This window comes from Schistocerca americana, chromosome 1, assembly GCF_021461395.2.
Source record: "Schistocerca americana isolate TAMUIC-IGC-003095 chromosome 1, iqSchAmer2.1, whole genome shotgun sequence".
In the NCBI taxonomy this organism is placed as follows: Eukaryota; Metazoa; Arthropoda; class Insecta; order Orthoptera; family Acrididae; genus Schistocerca; species Schistocerca americana.
In genome coordinates this window covers 1,076,610,015-1,076,631,387 of record NC_060119.1, presented here as the reverse complement: position 1 = coordinate 1,076,631,387, position 21,373 = coordinate 1,076,610,015, and the positions used below count along the sequence as shown (strand labels likewise).

The window sequence follows — 21,373 nt, the reverse complement described above, 5'->3', positions numbered from 1 at the left end:
GCTTTCCGCGACAGCTTACTATCTATCTGAATACCTAGAAATTTGAACTGTTCAGTTTCACTAATCATATGCCCGTTCTGTGAAATTAAAATGTCAGGTTTTGTTGAATTGTGTGTTAGAAACTGTAAAAACTGAGTCTTACTGTGATTTAGGGTTAGTTTATTTTCTACAAGCCATGAACTTAGGTCATGTACTGCACTATTTGAAACCGAGCCAATGTTGCACACAACATCCTTTACTACCAAGCTACTGTCATCAGCAAACAGAAATATTTTAGATTTACCTGTAATAGTAGAGGGCATATCATTTATATAAATAAGGAACAGGAGTGGCCCAACACTGATCCCTGGGGCGGCACCCCCCCCCCCTCCCCCCACTTGACAGTACCCCACTCAGACCCCACGTCACAGCCGTTATCAACATTGTGAATAATGACCTTTTGCTGCCTGTTGCTAAAGTAAGAGGTGAACCAATTGCAAGCTACTCCCTGTATTCCGTAATGGTCCAACTTCTGGAGCAATATTTTGTGATCAACACAATCAAATGCCTTAGTTAAATCAAAAAATATGCCAAGTGTTCGAAACCTTTTGTTTAGCCCAACCAGTACCTCACAGAGAAAAGACAATATAGCATTTTCAGATGTTAAATGACTTCTAACGCCGAACTGTACATTTGATAGCAAACGTATTTCCTAAACATGTGTATGTGACTGATAGTGCAGCAGCTCATTTTAAAAATTTAATCCCAAATGAAAGTATATTAAGAGGGACCCCCCCCCTCCCCCCCCCCCCCCCCCCACACACACACACACACACACACACACACACACACACACACAGAGAGAGAGAGAGAGAGAGAGAGAGAGAGAGAGAGAGAGAGAGAGAGAGAGAGAGCGCTCTTTGCTGGGAAGGCTGCAGCCTGTTACTCTGTGTTACATGCAGAGATCACAGTATACATTAGATGACTTTGTAGTGAACCACTTCATTTTTTTGTGTGTATGACAATCAGTGCCAGGTTGGACAGATAATAAGTGTCTCTCATGAGCCGCAATATATAATCGCCTCCTTTATGACACCTCATGGTCCTGCTAATGCTTTCAAATGGCTGTCATCAAAAGTTCAGTGTGCAGTTCCCATTTCCCAAGTACTGCTCGTTGGATCATCCTTGTCCATGTGCAAATTCAGCTCAGCTGTAGGAGTTCAATGAGAAACATATGAAGGGGGGGGGGGGGGAATGGAACTCTTTTCAACAGTGCAGTGTTGATTGTTACATTGTAGGCCATTTTAATTCATGGAAAGTCATGAAGAAGCAAAATCATGACAGAAGACCATAATAATTTGTGAATAATAACATAGAAAGAGAAATCGGTATAAATATTCTATTTTTGTTATAAAATGTTTCAAACAAAAGTATGAATTGTTTTCCCACTCACTTGTAATGTTGTAAAGCAATTATTTTGATTCAGAAGTGCCAGTTTTGCACGACTTTTACTTAAAATCAGCGATCGGTTTAAATATTTAAGTATCCATGATTTTTTGAGCTTCAGAGTAGAGCTAGGTCTACCTAAAAAATGTCTCATGTTATGTACAGACAAGTATTGCCCACTCTGGTTGTACATTCCCTAAGTACAATGGCCACCTAACGTACCATGAAATTTTTAGAGATATTAGAATGTGGGTTTTGAATAAAATTATTTCTAAAAAACCAAAAAATTTCAGATTCTTTAATCTTTATGTACAAATATTTTGACAGTCTAAGAGTTTCAGGCATTAATGTGATAGCTGACAATTAGCAGTCCTTCCATTTTATCATTTCCCTGATTACTGATGTTTTCAAAACATAATTTTGAAATTCGCAAAAAATTTAAGTGTGTGTGCATTAATAATGTCTCATAGTATTGGTCACAAAGTATTTACTGAAAATAAATTCAGATCTCTCTCACTTTTGGCTTCTTTATCTCAAGTTTTCAATTTTTCCTTTTGTTATGACACTTTCACAATTACTCTCATTTAGAGATGTCTGTAGTGTTTTAACAAATCATCAGAAAATCAAAATATTGTAGTTTTGGGGAGGTATCATACGGAAATTCAACTTTTTTTTTTTTTTTAGTAAACTTTGAAAAAGTGATGACACACATTCATTCTTGACGTCAAACAGTGGCATTCAAGGCAAACTTATTCGTTCAGATGCAGTCTCTTTACAGAAATACACCATCATTCACACCTCAGCCTTCTTTAACCTAGTTCAAAAGCATATTTCCTATCAGTCCAATTATGGTATTGATGATACCCCAAAAAACAAGTTAAGAGTACACCCTTTGTCACTTATTATTATCCAGGTCTTGAATGTATTAATCTGATACTTCAACAATGCTGCTCTTGCCTCCTAAAATCATCCATTCTGTTCGACATTTTGCCCACACACCTAGAATATCTATTTGTTGTCCTCCAAATCTCCTTGTCAGATTCTATGCTGCTTCCACAACCAGTTCTGTATCCTATGGCTCCAACACCTCTGACACCCCCCCCCCCCCCCCCCGCCAATATCACTTACACAGGCAAAACATATGCTATCAATGGGAGAGCCATCAAATGATGCGTGTCATGTACCAGCTGCTATGTGAACACTGTTCGGCCTTTTACATTGGTATGACTACCACTAAGTTATCAGTTAGGATGAATGGGCACAGGCAGAGGTTGTATACTAGCAACACACAGTACATTGTTGTAGAGCATGCTCTACATGACAGTTGTGACCTCGGCGCCTTTTTTTACATGTGCCATCTGGGTTCTTTCCGCAAACATGTTTCTCAGAACTCTCCGGGTGGGGGGAGATTATTTTTTAGTGTTTAATGTCTATCGACAACAAGGTCATTAGAGACAGAGCACAAGCCTGAATTAGGAAGTCTGGTGAAAGAAATTGGCAATGTCCTTTTGAAGGAAGCATTCTGGTTGGTTGGTTTAAAGGGGGGGGGGGGGGGACCAAACTACTAAGTCATCGGTCCCAACCATTCTGACATTTGTCTTAAGTGATTGAGCTGAATCACAGATATCAGGATGGCCAGACAAGGGTTAGTAGGACCGTCACCCTCCTGAGTGTGAGTCCAGTGTGCTAGCCACTGCACCACCTCGCTCAGTCTCCGGGTGGGGACTGGCATTCCATATCCTTCATTCTCACCACCCACCTGGCCTTAATTTACATTAATTTCTTCAGTCCCAGCATTTATTCACAGAAACAATTCCTTTTTTAACCCCTGTTTAGTTTTCTACAGGTTTTATTATCTCACCTGTTTATTCAACCTCCCCCCCCCCCCCCCAACTCTACCATATACCATGCACTTAGCTTTCCGATCTTATAGACTTGAATGATGTTTTGGCAGTAAACTGTCTTGAGTATTACCCAGTCTTCCACCTTCTTTAAGGCACAGGTTTTCAAATGTCATCCGGTGCAGTCCCCAACAATCAGGCTTACCTTCTCGTCCAATCTGGTAAGTCTCCCCTGACCCGCAGTTCTGGTTGACTTTTACAAATTCTCCCCCTTTTTTAAACCTCACCGATCATTTTCTTTCACCCCTCTTCCTTCCCCTTCAACACTTCTACCAGGAGGAGGAGCCACTGACTCCAAAAAGCTTGCAAATTTCAGTATCTTTATGTCTGTATTCTCCTGGTGTTGCTTGGATAGTAGATTTTTTTATCCATCCAATTACAGTATATGTTTTCAAAGATTGATTATTTTCATTAATAAATGAAACTTAATAATCTAAATTTTTACATGTTTACATTTCAGATCTCTTGAAATGTGTGAGCCCTGCAACCTGTGCATTACAGGTAATATCAGATTTTTACAATGAAATTGTCAAAAAGTTTACTTACCTTCCCTGCTTTTGTTCACCAATGTCTTCTGTCACATTTTACCGCAAATCATTGAGGAATAAGTATTGTACAAATCACAAAGTACACAAAATATGTGGTGCCCACTTTAGAAACACCCCCCCCCCCTTTGCACACGAACAAGAGAGAAATGCAAGGGTTTGCAGATTTGCAACTGGAATGTGCAGATTGAGTTGCATAAAGAAATATTGCTGCTCACATATTACCCAATGTCAATGCTAGAACATAAGATTTTTTCCTTGTTATAAACAATATTCTGAAATTAAATTTCATGTGGCAATTTCGTTTAACAATATAACTTCTAGAACTTTTCGTATCGATAAATGTTGAAATAGTGTCTGCCATGTAAGCAGGAGATCCCGGGTACGAGTCTCAACCGAGGCACATATTTTCAACTGTCCCCATTGATATTTATCAACACCTGTAAGCAGCTAATGGTCTGGATTTCATTCTTCGAGAGATGCAAGATCGCCTTCTTCACTATCTTCATATACATAATGACAAATGTTTGACAGTCTTCCTTGTTTTGCTTGACCTTGTTCACCAACATGTGTTGCACTGCTTGCCTGCCTCTAACCATGAGCAGTACTACCCTCATTCTACTGGTGATGTTTATTCTGTCTTTTGACTCTGTGTTTATATAAGTGTGTGTAAACAAAATCACACTAGGCTAACTTTTCACCACTATCAAATGGAAATATAAAATTCCGCTTTAACATCTTTGTAACCAGTAACAAACCAATATGGTAGTTTGACACTGGTCATCACATGAAATGAAGACCAACACGAATCCACAATTTCATTCATTACTGAGATATACGTGTAAACCTATTTTGTAATGGAGCTATGGCACTGTTTTGTGACAAAACACTCAATGCGTAATATAAGTTTAATGATTTAACTCTTGTATGCGTGCCTTGAATGTGTGGATTTTTGTGTGGTCCGGCCATTTCAATGGCTGACACTATGACAGTTAAACCACTCTCATCATAGTGAGTTCTCTAAGTTCAGTTTCCTTTCAACTCTGGAAGCTCAACAATGAGTTTGAAATGTTTTTAAATTCACCACTCCCTGTATGAATCAATACCAGCAAGCATTTTGTAATTTGACCAGTGTCAAAAATTAGGCTAAAGTTATGCACCAGAAACCCACCTCCCCCCCAAATCCAGAATCTTAGTTGTGGTGACAGACTGATTTGCAGCACAACCAGAGGGCTAGGTTAGATCCGAAGGTGACAACATGGTTGTGACTTGGTGAAGCCAACAAATGTTCAAGTATCAAATCTGGTCATGGTAACAACCTGAGCCTAATGTTTGATACTGCCATACTGAGAAATAGATGGGGAAGGAGAGGAGGGGGGTTTCCTACGTGCAACAAGACATTTAGCTAGGTGACTGGCTAGTTCATTTGCACACCTCACTGCTTCCAGGCAGTAGGGCTACAATGATTTGGCATTATAAGATACAAAAAATTTTCTTTGCATTATGCAAATAAAAATTTCATTCAGAGTGTAATAATGAATCAACATTTAAAATATATATATATATTTTACTGTAAACAAACAAGTTCACAGCAAGTTGTCCAAACAACAGCATGTTGCCAAAGAATTCAAAGATAATTCCTCTCATTGAATTGACTTTGAAGACTGCTTCCTCAACCTGCAACAAATACACATTCATTTCGACTTTGTATATCAGCACTTATTACTAATTTTTAATAAATATACTTACATTTCTCCAGATACACTATTACTTCACCTGCCGTGGGTCTAAGATTTAAATCGTGTTCTGTACACCAGTTGAATAAATGGATGATAGGCTCATATTCTTGGCTTAAGCAAGGCAAATCAGGTCTTGTTCCTGGAGGAGGAGGGGGAAAAGATTATTCTCATTTTATATGAGCCACAGCAATACATTTTGCATAGTCTGCGATCTCTCTAATACCTATCCAGTACTATCACAATACAGGAGATGAGAGAAGAAAATGAAGTGAACGACAGAAAGAAGAGTGAAAGCTTACCTTACAAGTCTAAAGTAATAAACCAGAGGGCTGAACAAGTCTAGGAAAGCCAAGGAAGAGATGGGCACTGTAACAGGCAGGGGTCTAATGCCTAAAGTGCAGAAGAAGAGTAGCAATACTTATTTTGTAATTAGGTCTATATTAATGACATCCAAAGCGTTAGAGTGATTTGTTCAATAGCTACCTAGTTTTTCATCAGTGCTGTCATCTAAAGAACTCCCTGATGACCCACAGCCATCTGATTCTTTCTCAGATGATGATGATGATTCTGCATCCATGTGGGGCGGATGAAGTGTCATCATCTCATAAAGAACAAGACCAAATGAAAATATGTCAGCCTTACTGGTCGTTGGGCCAGAACCCATTGGCAGTACCTCTGGAGCTGACCACAGAAGTGTGCCAATGTAATTGTCTTCAGGGTTTATTCCATTCTCATCAAGACGTTGTGCCACCCCAAAGTCACATAATTTTGCAACTTCAAAATTACCTGTGAACACCCACAATGACACTATTTAGATTTCTGAGTTACACACAAAAGGATTAATCACAGATAATGAACGTACACAACTACACTGTTTACATTTGTGTGTTACACACAAAAGAGTAAATCACAGACAATGAACACATATTACCTTTGATAAGTATGTTGTATGACTTGATGTCTCCATGTAAGATCATGCACTCCGAATGCAAGTAATGCAATGCATTTGCTATATCAAGACCAACTTTTTTAATAATAAAATGTGGCAAAGGAGCTTCACACCGTTCTAAGAAATCTCCCAATGAAATTTCACATTTCTCCATTGCTAGGCATTTGCTGCCGTTCGAATTCAGCTCAAAAGCACGGAATTCTACTATATTCGGGTGCTGTAATTTCTTTAACAGGTCTGCTTCAATGTCCAAACGTTTTTCGTAACTCCTGTCCATGCTGCTCCTCAGCAGTTTCTTCACTGCCCAAGGGGATCTCTCGTTCCCATTGCACGGCGACCTCTGCATACTATACACAGACACACCTAAAAACGACGTGAAACGTATTTTATATTTTTCTCTCTCATGACAAAAATTTGGAGGGTAAAAACGGTTTACATGTTACACAAGGCCATGAATACAGCTTTTATTAACATAATGAAAGAGTAGAAATTCAAAAATACACTCATCCGCCGGGCGTTTTACTGACAAGCAGAGAATAAAATTACATTCAATAATTCAAATGCCACATTAGCAATAAACTACTTACTGTACAACTTTGAGGCTTCACACAACATATAACTGTTCGAAAACAAGAACACGAAATCTAGTAACACGAGCCTTACCTGTTCCAAAACCAATTTTCCTCATTTGCGGTGTAGGTGGGATCAGACGGTTCCTACCACGCGTTTGTATTGGCGTATCCATGGCAGGACGCAAAACACAACAGACAAATCTAGGCTGTCAACCTCACTCGCACGGCAAAACCCACTCAAAACACTATTCTTTCGGTAAAACAACAGCGAATGCCAAAACAAACTCAATTCAAACATTCGAACTGCTGGCGGCACATCAAAGATTACCACACAACATACATCAGTGATACAGTATTACATTTTTTTCTGATCGACGTCCAGTCAGTAAAATGTTTCGAAAACAGATATATTTGCTTTATAACAAAAATATAACTTATTTTTATTCACACCTTAATAAGAAAATCTCAGTACAAGCGACAGTGAATACAGCGTCATATGAACGTAGTATTTTAACATCGTTTCACACTTGACGGAACGGAACAGAGCGAAACTTCAAAACAGTAATACATTTCAAATAGCGGCATTCAAACAGGCCGTCAACAGAACGATAGTGGTCGTGAGGAGTGAGGGGGGGGGGGGGGGGGGGGCGACAAAGTGTAGGTTGCTCGGGAAGTTGTTTGTAGGGCCATTGTCGTCGACTGCAAACATCGGGAGTTAACCTAATTTCGCTTCACACCCTCGTACTACTAGTAGCTTACTTTGCGCGTTCGCGATTTCTTCGATTATATTTTATTATTTTGCTTTGTTTTAGTGACAATAAAGTTGTTCCATGACGACTTATATATTTTTCCATTGAATACCCTTCCGCAAAACAGGCTACATGTCTGAAAGTAAAAAAAAAAAAAGATGTAAGTTTTAGAATATCTGGGTATAGAAACAACCTACATGTTTATATATAAGAATATAAACTTAGGAAGTAATTTTCATTCAGTAACCTATATTAACTCTAAATTGCATGTAGGCGTGGATCAGATGTAGATGAAATTCAGAGACATACTATTGATGACAATGGAGAGTTTCAGACCAAGTAAATTATTAAGAGACACCATAGATCCGCCATGGTGCACAAAGCAAGTTAGGATAGTGTGACAGAAACAACAAAGAAGCATGCCAGATTAGAAAGAATGAAAAATCCGCAAAACTGGGGATGTTTTACAAAGGCGCGAATTTTAGCACAAACTTCAGTGCGAGATAGAAAATCCGTCTCGAAATCTGTAGAAAATCCAAAGAGATCCCGTATACAAGTAAAGTGTACAGGTCGCAGACCACAATCAACAACTTGACTGCATGATAGCAATGTTAACGTTTGCGACGATAGTGCGACAAAAGTGGAGTTACTAAATACTGTTTTCCGAAATTCCTCCACCATAGGAGATGCAGTAAATATTCCAGGATTCGAATCAATTTGAGTAATTTAGAAGTAGATACCCTCAGTTTAGCGAAAGAGCTTATGTCATTCAGAAAAGGCAAGTCTTCCAGTCTGCACTCTATACCAATTAGTTTTTTTAAGAGTCTGTTGATGAAATAATTCGATTTTCAGCGATCGTATACAACTGCTCACTCGACCAAAGACACATGCCTAAACACTAGAAAGGTGTACACGTCACACAAATACACAAGAAAGGAACAGATGTACTTGCTGAATTATAGATCCATATCGCTGACATCAATTTGCAGTCTGCTTTTGGAACATGCAGGTTGTCCAAAAAAAGATTATATCCTTTCCAAAAAATATTTTGGGACCCCTGATGTGATATTAGAATCCCTTATATACCAAAAGTAAAGTCATTTATCAAAGCTTTTTACTTAGTTTACAAATATTCAATATATGCTCTCTTCCTGACATGGCAGACGTCTGTTCAATAGTCAATTTCCTCTCATAGTTGAATCAACATGTCTCCTGTAACAGCAGCAAAGTCTTCTGTGATCCACTCTAGCAGCTATGTAGGATCTCAAGGCAAAGATGGAAAATAGATACGGTCTTTGACAAAAACCTAAAAAGAAGTCACAGGGTATCATGTCTGGTGATTTTGGGGGTCATCTCAAGAATATTTCATCATCAGGACCATTATGAGCTATCCAACACTGTGCAAGATATTCATTTAGGTACCCCCTACTTCATCATGGAAGTGGACTGAAGTCCTATACTATTGGAAAACGAAATTTTGGGAATCCTCTTTATGTTATAGTATAAATCACACCTGAATTGTGGCAAGATAAGAGTGTCCTGTTACAGTGTACCGATATGTTAAACATACGGAATGTATGTTGTAGTATACTCTGTTTGCCCAACTTAGATTAGAGTAACAAAATCCTAGTAAATCTGATTTCTAACTCAAATGAACTTATTCTCTGAAAAGGACACCTATCAGAAGTGTAGGTTCTAATGCAGCTAAATGAAGGATTTATTAAGGACTGTGCAAGCTAGCTAACACAAGATGGGATACTAATGCATGACACACTATGAAACTTTTCCTTCAAAGAAAATGGTAGGCTTTAAATCTCTCCATGAAACTTCTTAAATATTTCGTAGATCAGGACTAAGAAAGTAGATAGTAGAACACCATGAATAATCATTACGAAGTTTTAATAACAAAAGAGAGCTACACAAGTGTACCATCTCCCTTAACCTGTTCAACATACATCAAAGGCAAATGAAAGAAATATGCTTAATTATCCCATGATAACCAGCAAGCGGAATTGTTAGTAACAAGAAGCCCTAAAACATAATTGAATTATAGCTGCTCTGTATTCACGTGGTCCAATAAGAGATACACTTATAGCACAAAGTGTTCACCCTTGAATGTGACACTTCACTGTTACTGTTATTTCTTTGAATAAAAATGGCCCACAAAGCGTTATTCTGCAAATGACAGTGAAGAAGTACAACTCTGAAGAATCTCTGATATGCTTATTGATTCATATAGTGAGTTGTGAATCTGAGATTCAAGGATTATTCCTGTTAACTTTGCCACTGATATGGGAGGTTTTCTTATCACTGCAGACTACCCTGACCCTACAATCATAACTTTCCAGAAATCCCAATATGTCTATGTTGAGGACAGTGTAAAGATTTTTGTAATCTCCAGTGAGCGACTGCATAAGTTGCAACTTGTAAGCTTTGAATGTCAAACGCTTAGAAGGGTGTCCCATACTACTGATCAATGAAATGCTAAATCAAGGCTTGCTTTCTAACTGACTTCATGGGGCCTCATTAGAATGACTGATGAACTGCGGATACCTGCAGTCTCCTCTGAATTTGAATGGATATCTAGATATTCCGTATATCAGCTCCAAGGAACAGATGACAGATATCTTCACTAAAGGAATTAAGGGTGTGCAGTTCAGTTGACCATGACTCAAGATGAGTATAAAGAAGTTAGGAGATACTTGAGGCTTTAATACTTGTGCTCATAATCAAGTGCTAAAAACGTGTCATTTTTTACATCTTTGAGAGGAGTTATTAAACTGAGGGGGAGGGCTGAAGTATGAAATACAGAATTATTATGTAATGAGTAATTTTCACTTTGCTTTGATACATGTGTTTTTCCTCTGCCTTTGGTTGTTGTTGTGTATCTTGTCCACTATGATGGTTGTGTTGTAACCATAATTCCTAATAAATTGTTATTACTTGTCTAACTGTGCCTTTTTCAGTCCTTAACTAGGAAATATTCACAGAAATTTCTATTTAAAACAACAAATAAAATCATATCAAGTCAAATGAAACTGTTAATAATTGTGCCACATGTTGTAAGTAAATTTTCCAGCTCTTTTACGTATTTTGATTCTGATAAGGAGTCAGTGTTAAGTCTACAGGCTATTTACTTTCATTGTTTCTGAAAATGACCAACATTTGATGGAAATGGATAGAAAGCTATGAAAATTTGACATAATTATTTCAGCCAGACTAATACTACAAAAATAGGCATTGTACAACAGTATGTGCATATTTCACTGGATCACTCTGTGAAGTTCAGAACTCCACACATCTTGTGTTGGAGAAGTCTGTGATGAATAACTGGTGAAAGATATGTTGATGGAAGTAAATCTGGGCCAAAACATGTTATAAGCAGATTGAAAATGAAAAAACTGTTTTGTACTGCCAAAAAACTTTAATTGGTTTCAATTGCGGTGTTGAATGATTCATGTGTTGATACATGTAGTAAAAGTCGTATCATTTGATTAAATGAATAGGTGATGGTTTCTGAAACAGAAGAGCTTAATGTGATTTTTACGTCAATTAATAATTGTGATGAAATTGGAAAGAGTATAGGAAGGACAAAACAATACTATGAAAGAAAAATTCCTAATCGTTTATTTAAGAAAAGGTCTTGGACAGATATCTTTCAGTAAGTAGCAAAGTCTGATGTATGTCTTGATAATGTGTGGAATGTGAATGTCTCTGTGCTCATGAGTAAGTCATGTCATACACTGACATGTTGCTTATATCACAAACTTTGTTCGACATGCCACGTCAATTTATCTTACTTCTTTTTATAATGACAGAATGGAAGCCTAGTGCCATCAGAAAATTTTGTGAAATGTGATGAGTTCTGCAGTGTCGTGGAATGAAAGAGATTTTCTGACTCTTATTATATCACAAAACTTCCTTTTGTATTCTACTTTCTTGTTAAATTTTGTGTGCTTGCTCAGAGAAAGGCCAGTTCACACTAGCTGTCAATGGAATTTTTCATTGCAGAGACATCTTTTCAGGAAATTTCAATCACATGTTTTCTTCTCCAACTACTAAAATATTTTATTGGCTCCCAACTAAATAAGGAGAATGGTCCATCGTTATGAAATAAGAAGTCACGTGGAAAGATTTAGGTTATTATTTTTCCCAAGTGCTATTAAGGAGTGGAACCATCAAGAAGTGGTCCAAACCCTTTTCGAAGCACGTAAGTGTAAACTGTAGAAAAGCCATGTTTATGAAGACAGGAAAAAGTCAGCTCTATTGAAGGAGAAAGGTAAAGTAGTTTCGATGGTATTTGGTACTCAGAAAAAAATTCAGTGAATAACATAAACAGGCCGTAACTGCTGGTATTACCTTATAGGTATTATTTGATGTATTTGTGTGTATATATTTTCGTTAGAAAATAAAGGTCGAAGTTTTGAAATGTTTGTGAGACATTTTTCCTGGTGTGTCACTTTGCAGCAGTTTATCATACTAACATTATCAGTAACACCTGTTATGAAGTTTGCTTGCATTATAAGCTTTAACGTCCTTAGTTCCTTAATTTTGCTACCATATTCCAACTTTTTATACCTCACATTGCGTCTCATAATATCCCTGTCAGTGTTCGGTAGAAGGCTAAGCAAAGTGACATTGAGATGACTTTTTGTCTAGTGTGATACCCCATGATTTGATTACTCACCTGAGATTCCATCAACAGCTAGAGTGAATTGGCTTTTCTTTGAGCAAGCACATAAAATTTAACAAGAAAGTAATGTGCAACAGGAAGTTATGTGACATAATAGGAGTCAGAAAATCTCTTTCATTCTATGAAACTGCAGAAATCATCACATTAACAAAATTTTCCGCCGGCACCAGGTTTTCGTTCTGTCATAATAAAAAGCAGTAAGATAAACTGACATGGCATGTAAACAAAGTTTGTGATCTACTTCAACATGTCAGTATATGACATGACTTACTCATGAACACAGAGACATTCAAATTCCATAGATTAACAAGGCTGTTAGAGTCGACACATTGAATAAGTAATAGTGAGCAAAGGACATTTAGTGCAAGTAACTATATTTGCACTTCAAGGTTAAATACATTGAACGCAACAACCAAGGAACATCAAGTTATGCACACAGAACTCATAGTGTACACTAGCAACAGAGAGGTCTATTATATTTCATGTGATGCACTTTGGTCCCGTCTCACACGAAATATATTGTTCACAGAATTCCAGCATCTCCCTTCGAATGTATATTTTGTGGTTTACCTTCGCCAGATAAACCAAATAGCCCCACAATATTTTCAAACTTATCTTTGTCCAAGGGTTTTGTCAGAAGGTCAGCCAACATGTCTTCTGTGTGCAGGTAGTCCATGGCGTTATTCTGTTGCTCTTTGTGGTCCTAATAAAATGGTGCCTTATATCAATATGTTTCGTCCTAGCACTATGACATCATTTTAGCTAGGCTAATGGTTTCTTTATTCTCAAAGAAGATCGTTATAGGTTCCACAATTAAATTGGGTTCTATTTCACGTATTAATGTTCTTAACGACAATGCTTCCTGTGTGGTTTAAGATAGCGCCATATACTAGGCCTCTACAGTTCTCATTGGAACAGTTTTTTGCTTTTGACAAGACTGTGAAATGAGGCCCCCCATTAATTTAAAGCAGCAGCCGGTAGTGGATAGTGGAGTGCTGATCTCCCAATTCACTCCCCCAGTCCGCATCGTTGCAGTCTTCTAGTTTTTCATTATCTTCCCTATGGTATCTTAATTCGTGGTTTGAAGTTCCTTTTAGATATCGGAATATCCTTTTCAAAGCTTTCCAGTGCTTTTCGTTTGGGTCTCTGGAATATCTGCTCACTACGTTGGTGGCAAAAGCAATGTCAGGACGTGATGTTTGAGACAAATATAACAGACTCACTACTGCTTCTAAATATGAAACATTCTTATCACATTACACATCTGTCTCATTTATATTTACGTTTACTCCTACTTCCATTGGAGTTGTCATGGGTTTACAGTCACTGATGCCAAATTTCTTTGAGATTTTTTCATTTTATGATGACTGATTTATCCTCAATTCTTGTCTCTCTTCATCCTGAGTGATCTGCATACCTAAATAACATTTAACTTCTCCCAAATCATGCACCTTAAACTTGGTTTGCAGCTGTTTCTTAAAAATTCTCATTTGGCTTTCGTTTTCTATCAGGATAAAGAAGTCGCCCACCCATATTGCCATTATTATTATCCCTTCTCTTCCCCATTTATAGTATATACTGGGGTCTGCCTTAGATTGCTTCATATTCATACTTACTAGAGTTTTATGTAGACCTTGATTCCAGCAATATCCACTCTAAGTCCATAAATACTTCTTCACAAACGCCAAATCTTTTCCCTTTCCGATCAAGTTTTCATGACTTCTCTTGGTGGAATGACACATATCTCCCCCTCCAATTTCCCATTTAAATATGCTGTTTTTACATCCATATGATGAACTGTTAAATTTCGTTTTGCTGCTAAGGCTAAAAGATATCTCAGTGAGGCACACTTGTCTACAGGTGAAAGAGTTGCTTTGTAATCTGCGCTTTGTTTTTGAGAATAATCTCTTATACTCGTCGTGCTTTAGACCTTGGTGACGATTTTTTGGGGTCTTCAGAGCAAACACCCATCTTGCCTGTAATGGTTTCTTATCTGCTGGCGTATTTACCCATTCAACGGTTTCGTTCTGAGCTAAAGATTCCAATCCCTCTCCATCGCTTCTTTCCCTGTTTGAGAGTTCGGGCTGATCATTGCTTCTTCTGCTATTGCTGCCTCATCATTGAAGCCTGTGCTGCATGCATCTCAAAATCTGGATATTCTTTCGGTTTTGGTACGCGAGAAGAATGCCTTACATTGTTCTCTTCATTTTGTCCATCCTCAAACTCATTGTCATCATAAATAGTTTCCATTTGCCTTTGACTGTCCCTTTCCTGTTCTTCACTTTCTCTTTCTTCACATAACGTTTCACTCACGGAATGAGGTGCAGTTAACTTAGTAGTCTTGGCCTCTTGAGAATTCTTTCTGTTTTCAAAGAATACTACATCTCTGCTTGTAATTATGCTTTTATTCAATGGGTCCAATAGCCCTTTGAATTCTCACAATAGCCTGCAAAAATATACTTTTTACCTTTTGGATCCCATTTTCCTCTCAGCCATTTTGGAGTGTGCGCCATTACATCACACTCAAATCCTCATATTGTTAGGTCAGGTTTCCTTCCTGCCCATTATGCATGTTGTTGTTTTTGTGGACTTCAGTCCTGAGACTGGTTTGATGCAGCTCTCCATGCTACTCTATCCTGTGCAAGCTTCTTCATCTCCCAGTACCTACTGCAACCTACATCCTTCTGAATCTGCTTAGTGTATTGATCTCTTGGTCTCCCTCTACGATTTTTATCCTCCACGCTGCCCTCCAATGCTAAATTTGTGATCCCTTGATGCCTCAAAACATGTCCTACCAACCGATCCCTTCTTCTAGTCAAGTTGTGTCACAAACTTCTCTTCTCCCCAATCCTATTCAATACCTCCTCATTAGTTACGTGATCCACCCACCTTATGTTCAGCATTCTTCTGTAGCACCACATTTCGAAAGCTTCTATTCTCTTCTTGTCCAAACTGGTTATCGTCCATGTTTCACTTCCATACATGGCTACACTCCATACAAATACTTTCAGAAACGACTTCCTGACAATTAAATCTATACTCGATGTTAGCAAATTTCTCTTCTTCAGAAACGATTTCCTTGCCATTGCCAGTCTACATTTTATATCCTCTCTACATCGACCATCATCCGTTATTGTACTCCCTAAATAGCAAAACTCCTTTACTACTTTAAGTGTCTCATTACCTAATCTAATCCCCTCAGCATCACCCGATTTAATTTGACTACATTCCATTATCCTCATTTTGCTTTTGTTGATGTTCATCTTATATCCTCCTTTCAAGACACTGTCCATTCCGTTCAACTGCTCTTCCAAGTCCTTTGCTGTCTCTGACAGAATTACAATGTCATCGGCAAACCTCAAAGTTTTTACTTCTTCTCCATGAATTTTAATACCTGCTCCGAATTTTTCTTTTGTTTCCTTTACTGCTTACTCAATATACAGATTGAATAACATCGGGGAGATGCTACAACCCTGTCTCACTCCTTTCCCAACCACTGCTTCCCTTTCATGCCCCTCGACTCTTATAACTGCCATCTGGTTTCTGTACAAATTGTAAATAGCCTTTCGCTCCCTGTATTTTACCCCTGCCACCTTCAGAATTTGAAAGAGAGTATTCCAGTTAACGTTGTCAAAAGCTTTCTCTAAGTCTACAAATGCTAGAAACGTAGGTTTGCCTTTTCTTAATCTTTCTTCTAAGATAAGTCGTAAGGTTAGTATTGCCTCACGTGTTCCAACATTTCTACGGAATCCAAACTGATCTTCCCCGAGGTCCGCTTCTACTAGTTTTTCCATTCGTCTGTAAAGAATTCGCGTTAGTATTTTGCAGCTGTGACTTATTAAACTGATAGTTCGGTAATTTTCACATCTGTCAACACCTGCTTTCTTTGGGATTGGAATTATTATATTCTTCTTGAAGTCTGTGGGTATTTCGCCTGTCTCATACATCTTGCTCACCAGATGGTAGAGTTTTGTCATGACTGGCTCTCCCAAGGCCATCAGTAGTTCTAATGGAATGTTGTCTACTCCCGGGGCCTTGTTTCGACTTAGGTCTTTCAGTGCTCTGTCAAACTCTTCACGCGGTATCTTATCTCCCATTTCATCTTCATCTACATCCTCTTCCATTTCCATAATATTGTCCTCAAGTACATCGCCCTTGTATAAACCCTCTATATACTCCTTCCACCTTTCTGCCTTCCCTTCTTTGCTTAGAACTGGGTTGCCATCTGAGCTCTTGATATTCATACAAGTGGTTCTCTTCTCTCCAAAGGTCTCTTTAATTTTCCTGTAGGCAGTATCTATCTTACCCCTAGTGAGACAAGCCTCTACATCCTTACATTTGTCCTCTAGCCATCCCTGCTTAGCCATTTTGCACTTCCTGTCGATCTCATTTTTGAGACATTTGTATTCCTTTTTGCCTGCTTCATTTACTGCATTTTTATATTTTCTCCTTTCATCAATTAAATTCAATATTTCTTCTGTTACCCAAGGATTTCTATTAGCCCTCGTCTTTTTACCTACTTGATCCTCTGCTGCCTTCACTACTTCATCCCTCAGAGCTACCCATTCTTCTTCTACTGTGTTTCTTTCCCCCATTCCTGTCAATTGCTCCCTTATACTCTCCCTGAAACTCTCTACAACCTCTGGTTCTTTCAGTTTATCCAGGTCCCATCTCCTTAAATTCCCACCTTTTTGCAGTTTCTTCAGTTTCAATCTGCAGTTCATAACCAATATATTGTGGTCGGAATCCACATCTGCCCCTGGAAATGTCTTACAGTGTAAAACCTGGTTCCTAAATCTCTGTCTTACCATTATATAATCTATCTGATACCTTTTACTATCTCCAGGATTCTTCCAGGTATACAACCTTCTTTTATGATTCTTGAACCAAGTGTTAGCTATGATTAAGTTATGCTCTGTGCAAAATTCTACAAGGCGGCTTCCTCTTTCATTTCTTCCCCCCAATCCATATTCACCTACTATGTTTCCTTCTCTCCCTTTTCCTACTGACGAATTCCAGTCACCCATGACTATTAAATTTTCGTCTCCCTTCACTACCTGAATAATTTCTTTTCTCTCGTCATACATTTCATCAATTTCTGCATCATCTGCAGAGCTAGTTGGCATATAAACTTGTACTACTGTAGTAGGCATGGGCTTTGTGTCTATCTTGGCCACAATAATGCGTTCACTATGCTGTTTGTAGTAGCTAACCCGCACTCCTATTTTTTTATTCATTATTAAACCTACTCCTGCATTACCCCTATTTGATTTTGTATTTATAACCCTGTAATCACCTGACCAAAAGTCTTGTTCCTCCTGCCACCGAACTTCACTAATTCCCACTATATCTAACTTTAACCTATCCATTTCCCTTTTTAAATTTTCTAACCTACCTGCCCGATTAAGGGATCTGACATTCCACGCTCCGATCCATAGAACGCCAGTTTTCTTTCTCCTGATAACGACGTCCTCTTGAGTAGTCCCCGCCCGGAGATCCGAATGGGGGACTATTTTACCTCCGGAATATTTTACCCAAGAGGACTCCATCATCATTTAATCATACAGTAAAGCTGCATGTCCTCGGGAAAAATTACAGCTGTAGTTTCCCCTTGCTTTCAGCCGTTCGCAGTACCAGCACAGCAAGGCCGTTTTGGTTAATGTTACAAGGCCAGATCAGTCAATCATCCAGACTGTTGCCCCTGCAACTACTGAAAAGGCTGCTGCCCCTCTTCAGGAACCACATGTTTGTCTGGCCTCTCAACAGATACCCCTCCGCTGTGGTTGCACCTACGGTACGGCCATCTGTATCGCTGAGGCACGCAAGCCTCCCCACCAACGGCAAGGTCCATGGTTCATGGGGGGCATTATGCATAGGGGCTTCTATTCCTTAATGCTTTTGTAGGTGATCTATTGTTCAAATATAAGGCTGTTGATACCGCCTCTGCCCAAAAATCTTTTGACAATCCGGCATCAGTTATCATGCTCCTTACCTTTTTGACAATGGTTCTATTAGCCCTTTCAGCAACCCCTTTGAGATGGGCTGTACGTTATGGTAGTTTGATGCCTGATTCCCACTTTCGCCAGAAGTGTCTTAATATATTCTCTCCTGTTATCAGACCTGATGATCCTGATGTTATTTCCTGGTCACCTTTCGACCATATTACGATATCCCTCAAAAGTGTCACTCACTTGGTCTTTGGAACTAAGAAAATAAACATGAGTATATCATGTATAATCATCAATAAAAGTAAGAAAATAACACTCATACCTATGGATTCGCACTCCATTGAGCCACATACATCTGTATGGATTAACTGTAAGACCTCTGCATATTTACTTTTACTAGTCTTAAAAGGTAGCCTCAATTGTTTTCATTTTACGCATATCTCACAAAGGTCCTTGGGTACACTATAATTCTGTATTCCCTTTACCACATCCCTTATTAAAGACATAGTCTTTCTATTTAGGTGTCCAAGTCTGCAGTGCCATAAAAACATTCCTCTGAGTATATTGAATAACTAACATGTCTATGTTTATTGTCAGTGGTATCGAACTTAAAAATACCCCATTCGTTACTTGCTGTAGTTATAACTTCACCATTTTCGTTGATTACCTTTGCTCCATGCATGTCAAAAGTGACTGTATTTCCCTTTTTGACAATTTCCCATACAGACAGTAGGTTAGTCATAACATTTTTTACATAATGAACATCATATGCTGTAACCATATTGAGTTTGTCATTTACACTTGCATGTAGGTCTAGTTTCCCAGCCAAATGACATTGGAGGTTGCTGCCATCAACAGTACATATTCCCATATGAGTCTTATATTGGTCCCTCTCTCTGGGCTATTAGCAACATACCTCTTTTGCTGCATGTCTGACCTTGGGTTTACTTTTTCTCTGCACTGAGATGCAAATATGCCCCTTCTTCTGACATCTATACCACCTCACTGATTTCTTCCTTTTGCTTTTTGAATAAAGAGCAGATGCAGTTCCTTTCTCCAATATATGTCAGCTTGAAGTACACTTTACATCCTGTACGATTTTCATTTTACACTGTCGCCTGAGCTTTCCAGCCCCATAATCATATGCGCTTACCTTTTGGGCAGTCCTGCCAACTGTAGTGTCCCTATCCATTTGTCAGCGATTTCAAACCCAATGTTTGTCAGTCGGTTCAACGTGGCTATTATTTTGTCGACAAATTGTCTACATTCTTGCATTTGTCCAGCTGAGTGGTAATTAACTCATGTAATAATCTTACTTTTCTTATAAGACCTCCATCCTCAAATGCACTTCGTAATTCGTTCCAGACTTCTTTCGCTGTTGCAGCTTTTTCAGTGTGAACATAATTCACTAAGTCAACCAGTAATATTAACTTTGATTTTACTTGCTTAGCTTTACTTGAATAATTCTGATCAGTGGATTTCATTGTCCCATAAAACACATCCCATAGGTCGTCCAAACATAAATATGCTTCTATTTCAAATTTACACATTCCATGGTTTTCGTGAACCATAAGTCTTTCAATCTGTAGAATTTGTTCCACACTCATTTTAACGGTAACTTTGATCCTTCTTAACATAAGGAATAATACCAAAGAATAATACAAAAGAGATGCGTTCATCTTGTAAGGATAACTCGTACTTCACACAAGTGCAATACTTGAAAGTTTTTCATACTTTCTCACTACTATATTATGGATATGCATATTCCAAATGCATCACTGTGCCCACAACCTACTAGAGTCGACACAGTTGAATAAGTAATAGTGAGTAAAAGACGTTTAGTGCCAGCAACTATTTTAGCACTTCCAGGTAAAATACGTCGCTCACAACAATCAAGGAACATTACATTAGACACATAAAACTCAGAGCATACAACAGCACCAGAGAGGTCCATTTTATTTCACCTGATGCATTGTGCTCACTAAATACATTGTCACACAATTCCAACAAAGAAGTACATCAGACTTTGCTATTTACTGAAATGTATCCGTCCAAGACCTTTTTCCAATTAAACAATTAGGTATTTTTCTTTCATAGTATTGTTTTGTCCTTTCTGTAGTTTCCCAATTTCATCACAATTATTAATTGACATAAAAATCACATTAAGCTCTTCTGTTTCAGAAACCATCACCTATTCATTTAATCAAATGATAAACTTTTATTACATGCATCAACACATGAATCATTTGGCTCCTTAACTCAAATTAATTAAAGTTTTTTGGAAGTATAAAATAGTTTTTTTTCATTATCAATCTGTTTATAATATTGTTTGGCCCAGTTTCACTTCCATCAACATATCTTTCACCACTTACCCATCATAAAATTCTCCAACACAAGATGTGTGGAGTTCTGAACTTCCCAGAGTGATCCATTGATGTATGCACAGACCATTGTATAATGCCTATTTTTGTAGTATTAGTCTGGCTGAAATAATTATGTCAAATTTTCATAGCTTTCTATCCATTTCCATCAATTGTTGGTCATTTTCAGAAACAATAAAAGGAAATAGCCTGTAGACATAACTCTGACTACTCATCAGAATCAAAGTACATAAAAGAGCTGGAAATTTTTCTTGCAACATGTGGCACAATTATAAACAGTTTTATTTTATTTGATATGATTTTTATTCGTTGTTTTAAATACAAATTCCCGTGAATATTTCCCATTTAAAGATCGAAAAGCCCCAGTTAGATAAGTAATAACAATTTATTAGGAATTATGGTTACAATACAGCCATCATAGCAGACAAGATACACAACAACAACCAAAGGCAGAGAAAAAACACATGCATC

The 21,373-nt window shown here is 38.1% G+C and overlaps 1 protein-coding gene across 1 annotated transcript; it reads right to left on the bottom strand.

Annotated features, from left to right (window-relative positions):
• Positions 1 to 5,417: 5,417 nt before the first annotated feature.
• LOC124549927 (lymphokine-activated killer T-cell-originated protein kinase) lies at positions 5,418 to 7,490 on the bottom strand. The gene is made up of 5 exons (XM_047125275.1): positions 7,223 to 7,490; positions 6,542 to 6,922; positions 6,094 to 6,396; positions 5,621 to 5,749; positions 5,418 to 5,548 (listed from the first exon to the last, which is right to left on the bottom strand). Exons 1-5 carry the CDS (start codon positions 7,302 to 7,304, stop codon positions 5,544 to 5,546), a joined length of 900 nt encoding a protein of 299 aa, XP_046981231.1. The 5' UTR covers positions 7,305 to 7,490; the 3' UTR covers positions 5,418 to 5,543.
• Positions 7,491 to 21,373: the final 13,883 nt, after the last annotated feature.

What these genes read in the sequence shown, in the direction of transcription:
- LOC124549927 (XM_047125275.1), bottom strand. Translation starts at nt 7,304, where the DNA reads ATGGATACGCCAATACAAACGCGTGGTAGGAACCGTCTGATCCCACCT. An exon ending in ATACAACATACTTATCAAAG is followed by an intron (nt 6,397 to 6,541) that starts GTAATATGTGTT and finishes GGGTGTTCACAG; the next exon opens with GTAATTTTGAAGTTGCAAAA. An exon ending in CAGCACTGATGAAAAACTAG is followed by an intron (nt 5,750 to 6,093) that starts GTAGCTATTGAA and finishes CTCCTCCTCCAG; the next exon opens with GAACAAGACCTGATTTGCCT.